This window comes from Phaethon lepturus, unplaced genomic scaffold, assembly GCF_000687285.1.
Source record: "Phaethon lepturus isolate BGI_N335 unplaced genomic scaffold, ASM68728v1 scaffold37894, whole genome shotgun sequence".
Lineage (NCBI taxonomy): Eukaryota > Metazoa > Chordata > Aves > Phaethontiformes > Phaethontidae > Phaethon > Phaethon lepturus.
This window is the reverse complement of record NW_010537752.1, coordinates 26,357-39,179: the sequence shown is the minus strand read 5'-3', so window position 1 is coordinate 39,179 and position 12,823 is coordinate 26,357. Positions and strand designations below refer to the sequence as shown.

Here is a 12,823-nt window from a genome sequence, read left to right as displayed (position 1 = left end):
AGGTACTGGACCGCCCAAAATCCTGCTGCTGCGCAAAGAGGAGACTCAGCCTCTCCCTCCTGCTCACTCCCTCCACCTTGGCCCCCGACTCCTGCCTGCTCTGCCTCCCCTCCCAGCCCCACCGGGCCAGGCTGCAGGGACACGGCTCTGCATAAGGAGGTCCTGGGAGCCCTGGGGCATGCAGAGGGACCACCCCTGGGCTGGGCTGGCAGTGGGACCTGGGAGCCCCAAGAAATGATAGCCACATCAGAGCAAAGCACTGTGCAGGGCTGGGTCTGCTCTGGCAAAAATAAAAAGGCTGAGATGGAAAAGCTGACATGAATCATTTTGGCTTTCTGGTGTTGCTACAAATGCTTCACTTGGGCGTCGTAAAACATCCGTCTTCCCTTCGAGGCTGGGATTAGCCAGGCTCCCCTTCCATACTGCGTTGCAGCAGTAATTCCTTGCTGTCCCTATCCCCCAGCACTGTCCCTGCTACAGCTGGAGGACACTTGACTACCCTGAGCTTAGTGGGAAGAGATGTTCAGTGGCTCAGTGAGGAGTAGCTCAAAGCACGGATATTAAATAACACCCCCAGCACATCAGAATGCTTGATGCATGAGCAGCCCAGCCACCAGTAGAAGATGCAGTGCCCTCTCCAAGGGGACTATCCAACCTGCAGTCCCAACCAAGCATGGCCAAAGACTGCCCGTCCCCCTCTCTGGTGTGTCCCTCTCCCCACTACCAGCACCTTCCCCATGCTTGCTTGGTGCTACCCAGCCACCTGGTACTGCAGCGAGAGGAGATGCAGCTCCTTCCTTGCGCTCTGCAATGCCCACCGACGTATCTATAATTGATCTCAGAGAAACCCCAGCTCTGCTTGGAGTGTGCTGATGCTATTGAAACCATAATGGGAATTTGATATTCAGCCAGGACAGCGGGGAGAAGAGTCCACTTGCCAGCCACCAAGGTTCGCTCTGTGCATGGTACAGCCGCGGGTGCCCATTAAACACACAGCTCTCAGGTGCCCATCTCTCTCCCGATAACCCCAGCAGTTCCTTGCTCTCCCTCCCCAAGCCCGTGTAGACTTTCCTTTCCCTCTGCCATCTGTGTGGCTGGGGAGGAGCACAGTGATGGGTTTAGGCACGATGCTTTCAGGAGAGGGTGGTGCAGAGCCTCTTGCTCACCCAGGTCACGCTGTGCCTCTAGGACCACGCTGGCTCCACGCTGCTCAGCTGAGCTGAGAAGGCACTCCAGGAGTCTGCTCTGCACTTCTACAGGGGCAGAAGAACATCTACAGGGCAGGAGACCTCTGCTGAGGGAGCTCAGGGGCCAGGCTCAAAGGTGCCCAGGCTGGAGAGGAGCCTGGCCCTGAACAGCCTGTGACTATGTCTGACCCTCGGCCATTTGCACCTCACCAAGAAAATGCTGCAGACAATTTGCTCCCTTCCACCACATCACCTTTGGGTGTCTGCACTCCCATTCCCCTCACCCCAGAAGCATTTCAGCCCACGCCAAGGCCCAGGGTGTGAACCAAAGTGAAAACAGCCCCTGTGTTTTGAGAGGTGACTGCAAATCAGTGGCATGTGCCACACCTACACACACATGTCCCTCCAAGACCTGGACAGCATGGAGGGCACCAGCAACAGGCCAGCACCCCAGGCACTGGTGGCTCTGAGGACCCAGTGGTAATGCAGAGCCTCTGCAATGGAAGCATGAGCCCAAGGCAGGAATTGAGGAAAGTTGGAAGAAGCCAGCATCCACATGGATGCTCCTCTCCCGCATTCCCACTTGCTCCTCTCCCACCCCTGCCCAAGGAGGTCACTCCCAGGCAGCTCGTGTAGATCCCAGCTGCAAATCCCGACTGCCACCACCAGCACAGCCCGCCGGCGGCGAAGCGGGTGCACAGAGCGAGACCAAAGGCGAGCAGTTACCTCTGCAGACGGTCCCGTTTTCCACCGACTCATAGCCCGCCCGGCACATACAGCGGCCGATGGGCACCAGCCACTCGCCATCCCCATTGCAGTACAGCTTGATCGGCACATCCACTTCCTCTGCATTGGTGATGCATGTCCCCCGGGCTGCCACCAGCGAGGTGCTCTCCGCTCCTGAGAGGGTTTCTTGGAAGACGGCCCCATTCTGGATCACGCGGGGGCACTTGCGGTAGAAGACACGGACGGCAATCAAGGACATGCAGCCTCCATAGTCCTGGAAGGCCAGGTAGAAACCATTCTTGGAGACAGGCCCAAAACTGCGCACCTCAGTGTTAATCTTCATCACCCGTCCACCTAAGTCCACCTGCGAGAAGCTCTCGTCGGCAGCAATCGTGTCCACCTTCATCCAAGGATTCTCCATCCAGTTAGGAAAAGTCTTGGTAGCCGAGTCAAAGTCCGACTCAAAATAGTAGAGATTAAAAGTCTCCTTACAGGAGCCTGGGACATTAGGGATGCTGCTGCAGTCCCGGACAGAAAATTTCATCTCCACATGGATGCGGTGCGCTCCTCGCCTCCGGATATACTTGGTCCGCAGCCAGTTGTTTTGGCTGGATTCAAAGACATTGCACACCTGGTAGGTGCGGATCGTGTTCATGTTCTCGTCATACCCGCTCACCTCTTCCCACTGTGGACAGGACACAGAAAGTCAAGGAGCTGCACCGAAATGATGTTCCCCACCCATCTCGCCTCTTCCCAACCCCACCACGTGCCAACTGAGCAAGGTCTGCCAGTACCAGCTGTCCCACACCATGCCCACCCCATCACACAGGCACCCCCGTCAGTGCTCAGCATCTCAGCCCAGCACAGCTCCAGCATCACCCTGCAAGCACCCCGTACCTACGTGCCTCTGTCCTGCTCCGGCAGGGGTTTGACTCACACTGCACACCGGGCAGGCTCTGCGCCGTGGGGCAAGGTGGCCCAAGCCCCCAGCAGAGCTTGGGGCCATCTCACTGCCAGCAGCACCATGTTCCCTGCCTGGATTTATGGTAAAGCATCTCTGCCAGGTGCTAGGGCATGGTGGGGCCATGCACCTCCTCTGCAGGCAGTAATGTCTTTAGCAGGGGCTTCTGCCCATGGGCTGCACTGTACAGCAGAGCCTGCCGGCAGAGTAACACAATGCCTTTAGCAGATGTATTCCCACCAGTGCCACTAGGGTTACAGACGTGGCAGACAGGACCCGCTTTCTCAAGAGCGCATAATGCGGCCGTAAAACCTCCTCACCGGCTGCAGCCCAAGCACCGGTGCCGGCGGCCAACTGCATGACGGGCCAGTAGCCAGCAGCCTCTCCCCAGAGGCAGGAGGGAACGTTTATGGGAGCCTGGCTGACCTCACTGCGTACCCAGAATGGGAGATGCTGGTCTAGATCCCTCTGATAGCCCTCATCCCTGCCCCTTCAAGGGCTGACATGCTTTGGGTTCCCTCCTGCAGGTGTGCACAGGACCCAGCCCCGGCTGTCTTAAACTGGACCTATGAAATGTCCCACAAGCTGTGGCCTGACAGTAACATCCTTCTCAGCAAGACAGCTTGGAGCTGACATATTTCCCCATGGGAAGCTCAGCCCAGCTCCCCCAGCCAACTAAGGGCTGACTGCCAGCCTCTGCAGAGCTCGGGGCTGCTGTGACACCTACGGGCCCTGTCCAGCTCCCTGCCCTTTCCCCAGGCTGTTTTCTTCCAAATCTTTCAGTGCTTGTTGTTGTCTCCTTTGTAGGGTGCAGAGGCTTCAGGGCAGCTGATGCACCAGGTAAGGACAGAGCTGCAGCCTGTAACCGGCCACCACTCCTCTGCGGTGAGCACAGATGGGAAAGGGTCTTTGCAGGAGGAAAGCCTTTCACCCAGCTTATCAGAGGCTCTCCCACAGCCCAGACCTTCCTGGAGGGCAGAGCATCTCCCTGTGCTGCCCTCTCCCCACCTGCAGCACCCTCGTGATGGCAGTAGGGACCGGGGTCCAGCTAGCGTGTGACAAAGTCCGAGCCAGCTGGAACAGCTTCTCATGAACTTGTTCATAAACCTGCTCAAGTGGAAGCCAAGCTGTTTCATACAGACATGAAACCCTGAGCACAACCCAGACCTGGCTGCGGGACTGTGACACCCAGAGCAAGGCAGCAGCGCAGCCCAGGCCCAACACCAGCGCCAGGACTGAGGTCCGCAGGGAAAACCCTGCAGGAGCAGAACACCCCAAGCCCCTTGGCCTGTAAACAGCCTTACAAGGGCAACCAGGACTGCAGACGGAGGCTCATGAGATAGGGAACAGATTGCTCCTCACACATCAAGGCTAACAGCCCAACAGAAGGCTGTCAGGGAAGATCCCCAAACAACTCCAACCACTTCTGATTGGCAGTGGCTGCAAATCTGCTGCCATCGCTAGGGGAGGAGGAGAGCATCCTTGCAAAATGCAGGGGAAGCATTTGCTTTATTTTCCAGAAATAAATTTGGTGTGGTAGTGGAAAATTGCAGGATCTCCCCGTTTTTTAGGGCACCAGTTGGGAGAGGGGTGAAGGAATCAAGGACAAGGCACAGGGAAGCAATTCCTTCCAGACGGGCATCTCCATCCCGATGGGGACCTGGGAGCATGCTGGGGGCCAGGCTCAGGAGCCCCAGCATCCTCCCACATCCCTGCAGCAGCGAGCCAGGGCGCTCCCGAGCTCACTCATCTCAGCTAGGAGAGAAAGTCACCCCCATGCACCAGTCTGTGCTTCTTCGATGCTTAATTAGAAGCCTCTCCCTTTCTCCTCACTCTCTAATTAACATGCCAGGAGCTCAAAAGAAGAAGGCAGCACAATAATATGGGGAGACGGCTTCCAGCAGGCCCAGGCCTCATTACCACAGGGCTGGGGAGCCGGGAGCAAGGCGTGCTTTACATATGGAAACACCACAAACAAGAAAGGCTGGGCAAGGAGAGAAAAAGACTTGACCTCTGCTCCCGCCTATTGTGCGCCCGTCATCCCCCTTCGGCGGCCGGACCAGCGCTGGCGGGGCAGCTGGGCTCGCGGGCAGGCGCAGGGCTTTATCATGGTGATGGGGGACTGGTGCCGGGAGCGCCCGAGCCCCAGCGTGGCAGGGCGGACAGGCTGCTGGGGAGCTGGGTTTAATCTCCCCAACAGAGGCTTTTATTGGCTGTTTCTTTTCTTCTGCCAAGCTGGCCTGGAGAGGGGGCTTGCTGTCAGCCCCAAGGTGAGGTCCGTAGAAACATCTTCATCCAGCCCCTGCGGAGGGTGGATGGAGGGCAGGATGGAGCCCGAGTCACCACCTCTGTGCACAGGGATGAGAAGTGTCTCTGAGCTTTGGCCAGGCTGGACGGGACCATCCAAATGCAAGGGAGCAGGTCTGGGTGTGTCGGGCGCTGGGGCTCTCTGCTGCTGCCAGCCATCGCAGCCAGAGCTGGGCAGGATGCTCTGAAGCACCTCGATGCCCCTCGATGCCAACCCTGTGAGACATGTAGGTGGCTGGGGCCGCTCCGGTTGTGTGTCGTGAGCAGAAAGGTGCAGAGATGCACTGGCTTGTCCAAGCTCTTCTTTAAAGGAGCTTGTTCTGAGGGGTCTTGGGGTGTGGCTCAGGGGACTCTTGGCACCAGTAAAGCAGAGATGCCATCACTGCTGAGACAGCAAATGTCCCTCCATGAGGTGCCCGGGATGCTGGACAGTCATTTCAGGACTTGATCAAACATCTGCTGAGGGTGCAACCTTGCAGGCCAATGCCCTCATCTTTTTCTGCTACAAGTGACAGGCAATGGGATAACAAGTGAGACACTGGGGACAAATGATGGTGGCCTTGGCATTTCATTTCTCAGCCTCCCTGATTTTTAAGTGGCTGCAGGCCAGCTTTACAGAGAGTATGATTCCTCCAACACCACATTGGCCTGATGCTGTAGGGTGAGAATTACACTCCTGCAGCACTGGGGTATTTTTTGGAGGCATCACCTCCTAGAAAACTACTGGAAACCTCAACTGTCTTCCTCTTTTGCGCTCTTCCCACTAGATGTTTTCATGTGGCCAGGCACTTTGCTTCAGTGACTGACTTTTGTTGAGCCAACCCAGCTATGTTCACATGCAGCAGGAGATCCCAGACGGGGCTCTGGGCCCCTGTAAAGCAACAGGATAACTTACCCCTGAAGGAGGATGCACCGTCCAGCCCAGCTCTGCCGTTGCCGTTGTGGAGTCCATCAGCGTCTCTGCAGGAAGAAGGTGAGACAAGGAGTCAGTGCCCATCTGGTGAGTGGCTTGAGGCTGGTGAAGGGAAAAGAGGTGGAGAGGAGCCAGCCCAGGACCAGAGCCATTGAGCCCAGCCTGCACTGAGCCCTCTGGCCAACTCTCAACTGGGAAGGAGCTCAGCATCGGTCCCTCCACCCACTTGCTTCCCCATCTGCTGCCTGTTGCTCCCAGGCCCCCTTGTCTCCTGCAGTGCATGGAGGGGCATGCTCCTCCACTGACCAGCCCATCTGGACTTCCCTCCTCAAGATCCAGGATGAGGGTACCACAACCCAGGAGCAGCTCTCCTACTGCAGATGAGGAGCTCCGTCTGGTGGGCTTCCTCTACCACCTTCCAGTTTCTTTTTCAAAAGTGGGATATTTTTTCTTAGCATTTTGCATGGTAGGCAGAATCCTTGGTGATGCAGTAGTACATAGGAAGGGACAGCACTTTTAGGACTTAAAAGTACTAAAAAATTAAACCAATATTAAAGATGGTTTTCCAGGAGATTTGGGCTGAAATAGGTCAGGCGATGCTACCACTGACCAACACAGAGCGGGGAAAGTCTCCCTAAGCCATGCAGGCAGCAAAGCCTCCTTGTCCTTTCCACAGCTCATCACGCTTCTAGCACTGAAGTCTTTTTCCACCCCAAACAGTTATGGGTTGGCCTAACCACACCACACTAATGGCATGAGAAAGGATGCTCAGGTTATGGTCCCCCAATATTTGGGCTAACATGAGTAGGTGCTCCCCATCCAAGCACAGGAACAGGTCACATGGCTCCACCAAAATACATTGGACAGACACTTCCATGAGTAGTTTCCACAACTTGGGTAACTGTCCATTCCTCTGTGGTTGCATGCTCACTGCAACTTGGGGATTTTTCTGCACCATGCCCAATGCTGATGTTTTAAGAAAATAGGACAATACTCCCGTGTTTAGGAAATGGGAGTTTAGAAATCACTCCCAAAGGTTTCCACACACTGAGGCTGGGCTTGGGAAAAGCATGATGCTTGGGGGACAGACTGTACAGGCCAGCATACGGCCAGTGATCCTGTAGCTGAGACCAGGGTGATGCCACAGAAGAAATGATATCGCTCTGCTGCGCAGGGAGGATGTGAATCTGCACTTGATTTCAGCGCGTGCACTCGGGATGCCAACTGCATTTGCAGGGATGCTGGAAAGCATCCATCACACACACACGCAAGACACAAACAGGAAATTCAGCTTGCAGCTTCACTTTCCCTGCCCTCCCAGTTAATGCAGGACAGGCAAGGAAACAGTCCAGCTTTAGGGCTCTGCAGCCCTCAAGAAAAAGCGTCTTATGCACAAGATGTACTCCCACTCTGCATCAGCTCACTGAAAGTGATCAACCAGCAGAACACTGATATAGTCAAGATCTCCAGCCACGATCCTATACCCCAACAAACGGTGCCAGTTCCCATGGCCACAACAGGGATGGAGAGTTACTGGATGTAACCATGTCCCATTGCTGCTCCTCACCACCAAAAAACCAAGCATACTGCCATGAATCCCCAAAAAGCATCTCCACCTTCTCCACTTTCACTACATTGAACAAAAACAAAGGAAGAAAAGCTCAGCCTTGAGCAGACTCATCATTTAAGAGACAAGCCAACAGTGCACGTGAACTCCCCTTTTCCCATCAGCAAGTCAAAAAGTGCCTCGGCACAGATATGCTCCTTGCACCTACTTCTGGCAGTAAATCGTATTCAGACTGTGGGTTGTTCATTACTCCTGGTTAGAGCCAGCGGTTTCCAGTTCACAGGAAGCCAGGATTTCAAAATTTGGTTTTATTCCAAGAGTAAAAAGCAAAAATAGTTCTGTTCAAATTTTCTCACTAGGAAGAGTTCTGGAAAACAGCTGGTCCAGAAATGTTGTCATTCAGATTTATGAAATTTCTTTTTAAATTGAGTATTTGTTTACATAGTTAAATAATAGTGTTTATTTTATCAGAGTATTTGGCTTTTTCATTAAAACACCAGTGGCACTTTGATCTAAAAGGAAAACAACATTTTTCACCCAGTGCTAGCTAGAGGCTGCATTACTTTAAAAAAAAACTAAATTTGTTACTTTATCTTAACTATCAATGACAGTGGTGCATAGTAAGTAAGTACATTAATGGCAGTGACTATAATGTAAAAGAAGATATATTCTAAAACAGTATAAATAATTCCCAAATAAAAATAATATTTTTAAACATTTTTCATTTTTAAAAGCCTTTTATTTAATGACAACTCAGTGCAATAGAAATGTTGTGCAGAGCATGCTGCCCACAGCCCTCACGGCTGTCTCTTATCCTCAGCTGAAGAATTGCACATCTCCTTGGAGCTATGCAACTACCCCAGCTGGCCCAAGGACATCTTGTTTTGACACAAGACACGGAGAAGTAGAAATTTGCAGGTTTTAAGCAGGTTTTTCCAATGGTCAATTAGCTTCTCATAAAAAAGATCATCTATTAATTTTAGTCTGAATTTTCACTGTTTGGCTGCCAGGTATCAGATTTCCTTTTACTTGTACAAAGACTCTGCTATCCAAAACTTCCTTTCCCTCTTGTGGCGCTTAAGGGTGGCAAATAAATCACCTCCAAGATAGCTAAATTAGCTGAGCTTCCTTATTCTTCCACCCTAAAATAGGTTCCTTTCTTTGAGGACCCTGTTTATCAACCTTCTTTGTGTAGGGTGGACCCCAGACCAAGATTGTGGTCCCCATTGTACACAGCTGTAACATCCCGATGCACCCCTTTTTGCACAGCTTTTCTACCAAATTGCTGCCCTGGCTAAAGTCCATTTGGAGATGGGTTGGCATGTTAGCACTTAGAGTAGTTGCCTGAATTACAGAAAATTGTGAATAACCGGTCCCCATGAATCAGCGTGAACCCAGTTAGCCGCACTGACTGCAACAGTGGATGTGAAACCAAGATGGGTTTCAGTGGTGGTGGTGGGTTTGCTCCACCCTCCATTGATGGCTAACTTCAAAACACCTCATTGCCCAAATAAGAGCCTGCCACAGTTATCTTGCCCATATACCTGACCGGAGGTCGAGGAGGCCACGTGGTCCTCCGGGGAAGATCACTGTCTCATCCCTGAGAAGTTTCTTATTTCCAGACAAAAGTAGCGCATTCATTCACTTCTTCAGCAAACAAAATCAGGAGTGATGGCCAATGAAGCAACATATCCCTCATCTGCAGCGGCTTCTCTCTGCCTCTCTCCCAGGCTCAGACCTGCTCAGATCTCCACAGCAAGAGGCAGTGGTGGGCAGACTGCGGTGGGAGGAAGGCTCCATGAAGACGCAGCCAAGCCCTGGAAGTGCTGGCACAGAGTCCGAACTAGCAACCAATAAACCAGGAAGGTGTAAGAAAGCAAGACAAGGCCTTACCACCCACCTCAGCCACACAAGAGAAAGGCTGAGATTCCCACAGGGTCTATTCCTCCTTCAGCTGGATGGGTTTTTATTGCTGCAGGGGGACTGCAGAAGCTCATCAAAGAGGAGTTTACAAGATGATTGATTGTGGTCTGCAAGGATCTACAGCAGGAGAAAGTAGCAGCAAACAGAGCTCCTTAGCCCGTGAGGGAAATTGCAGCTACAGCTTTGCCTGGGAGCTGAACCCAGTAAGACACATGGAAAACAAGATTAAATTTTACCAGGGAAGGTAATCGCCCCTCAGTAGTAATTACTCCAAGAGTAGCAGCTCTTGCACTGTTTGCATCTTTCCCCATCCCGGGTGAGCCAGGAGCTGGAGAAGCACGTGTTGCAGGAGCACACGCTGGTCAGGAAGTCACCTTGGTTCCTTCTGGCCATCAAGGTATGATAACTGAGGAGATTCTCATGGACATCTCTGAGTGGATGGGTGACTCTAGGCACACCAAGGCATAAGTCATACAGAGTTCTACCACAGATGCAAGCCCCAAACGAAGTGTGATAAGCACCAAGGAATGGGAACCCCCCCATCCTACAGAGGCAGCTCCTCCACCCACAGCAGTCCCAAGGGGGCTGCAGCCACGGTGACCCGTGGTGGGTTGCCAAGGCCATATTTCACCCAGCAGGTCTCCCGATCCTACCTGCGGGCTGCCCAAAGCTCATACCCTGCTTCAACCAGCAAACCTGGCAGCTTCCCTTGCTGACACAGCCGATGCTTTCACGGTGCCATCCTGCCCGTTTGGCTATGCCAAATAACAGAGAGAGGGGGTGGTGCCTCGGCAGCCCCGTAAAGACCCCCTGACCTCCAGGACAGAGCAAGCCCCAGCAATGACAGTGACAACAGGGAGCAAAGCTGCATGGGAGCGGCAGGGGCGGGTGCCTGGCCCCTGGCCCATCTCTGGTGGCTGGCGATAGCTGCAGCTCAGTGAAATGCTCTCTCTGGAGCAGCATTTTCTCAATATTGTTGTTTGTGTTCTTCCCTCCCGTGTGTTTATCTGCAGATTCACATGCTACCCACGGCATTATAAATAAATCTGCAGCTGCTCAAAACCAGCAGACGCAACTCTGGCCTGCTTCCCACCAGAAACCACAGTGCTCCCCACGGGACGGTTAGGAGATAAGTGCCTGTCCTTTTCACTTTGAAGATGCTTTCAATAAGCAACTTGCTGGCAGCGCTGGGGCCCGTTGCCGGCACCACTGCTTGCTACAAGGCTATGCCAGGGCTCTGGCTCGAGCACTGTGCATCTAACGATGCGTCATCACCATTCCACCACCTCTAGATGCTCACAGCGATGCTAAGGTGCCATCAGGATGATGATCTGCTGTGCCCATGACCTGGGTGAGGGGCTCCTATGCTTCTGCGTGGTCTTCTCGCTGTTCTGCTGCAAGCGAGATGAGTGTGGGGTTCTCAGCTGCACCAGCTTTTCCCATTGGCCAGGTGAGGACTGAGACTGGTGGGCAGACCTGGGACAGGAGGACAAGACTGGGATCATGCTGGGTGCTGGCAGTGACTGGGGACACCAGCATGAGATGGCCAGGGCTGGGGATGGAGAGTGACAGGATCACGGGACAGTGCTAGAGAGGCTGGAGGGGCCGTGCACATTGCAGACACACTTCTCTATGTCCATAAAAATAACTTTCATGGAGTTTTGCCAATTTAGACCAATTTAAAGCATCTGTTTCTCAGAAATCCTGGCAAATCCTTCACATTCATAGGCTCCAAACTCATCCAGATAAAGAAACAACTGGACAAATAAATAGCCCCACAGATAGCTGGAGCCTCCACCCTCATTTTTCCACCCACAACTTTTTCCCTTCCCCTTTCACTTCTCATGCCAGCTCCTCCCTCAGGATAGGAAACTTGCCAGCATTTTAATCCTGGTACAATATTATTAACACAGGGAGCGAGCTTCTCAGTTAACCCAGGATCGCATCAGCTGTGGCCAGTGCTGGCCCTGTAAAGCAAGCAAGAAGTTGTCCAGACCTCTCTGACGGGCTGGGAGCAAACTCATCCCAAGGCAGACACGGCGGGGAGACCATGCCTCGTCATCATCTCCCTGACGTGACCTGGAAGCCCACCTAATGCACCTCATCAGACCAGTGCAGACCGGAGGGATACTGCAGAGCAGGCTCAGAGCCAGAGCACAGCCGGGTGGAGCAAGACCAGGATCTGCACCAGAGATGCCGCAGCTTGGGACAAACTCCTCCACACACGCACACGTGCTCCTGAAACTGCGTTTCCAGCCTGGCCTCAGGCACAGCCCCTGCATCCCCGTGCAGGGATGGGGGCGGCTAATGAGAAAGCCGTCTGTCCCCCGCCCCGCGGAGCCCTTGCCGCAGATCTATTTACCTCTGCCTCCCGTGCTTTTCTGGAGCTTTACTATAATATTTTTGCCAGCGAGAGCTGAGAGGGGCTGAGCAAACCCAGTGGCCCTTCCCTGCAGCCCCGAGCTTTGCTTTGCCTGGCCAATGGCCAGCGGAACAAACTGAAACCCAATCCCCCCCCGGCCGACCCGCTGGCACGGGAACAGCACGCTGCATTGTGAGCCGGCAGCTACAGGATATTTTGGATACTTCACTCAGGGATCCACTTAAACTCCAAGAGGGAGAGTGATTGATAGGGAGTGAGAAAAGGCAGTTGACTGAGCTGGATGGGGACCACCGACATCCCACGCCACGCCCAGAGCCCCAAAGGCCACCCCAAGGGCAGCTGTACCGGGTCGTGCCAGTGGTCCCAGCGCTGTGGACCCAGCAGACAGGTACCTGGTCATTCAACACCCTTCCCTGAAAAATTCAGTCCAGCCAGACTCAGAGACCGAAGGACAAGGGTGATGTCCGGCATCTCCATCATCCGGAGCACCTCTGACCTGCCAGCCAGGCCCCCAGTCCGGGGGCCTTAGCAAGGCACAGAGCAGGGAAGGCCTGATGCCACAGATAACCACGCCACGCTGGCAAGGGTAAGATGTCACCACTTTTGGGGAGCCAAGGAGCCTTCCCGGCCCACCAGTTCACCAGGACGTCACCCAGGCCCACCTACAAGCTCTGCGAAACAGGAGCCAGCCCTGAGCGGGGCCGAGGGGAGCAGGGGACGGTGCTGGAACCTGGTGGGGCTCAGCAGTGCCCGCTGGGACACCTTCACCAATCTACTGGGTGACGCTCAGCTGCTCGTGACACTCGGGGACAGGACTGGCATCAAACAAGCGTCCCCCAGACTCCCTGTCCCCTGC

The 12,823-nt window shown here is 54.0% G+C and overlaps 1 protein-coding gene across 1 annotated transcript in view; it reads right to left on the bottom strand.

Moving 5' to 3' along the window:
- Positions 1-1,913: 1,913 nt before the first annotated feature.
- LOC104620381 (ephrin type-B receptor 2-like) overlaps positions 1,914-12,823 on the bottom strand; it is a gene marked incomplete at its 3' end in the record, with an annotated part of 11,997 nt that continues 1,087 nt past the window's right edge. Inside the window, exons 2-3 of the mRNA XM_010286580.1 lie at positions 6,077-6,141; positions 1,914-2,598 (exon numbers count right to left, since the gene is read on the bottom strand). Coding sequence (XP_010284882.1) covers positions 1,914-2,598; positions 6,077-6,141 — 750 coding nt within the window. The remainder of the gene's footprint in view (positions 2,599-6,076; positions 6,142-12,823) is intronic.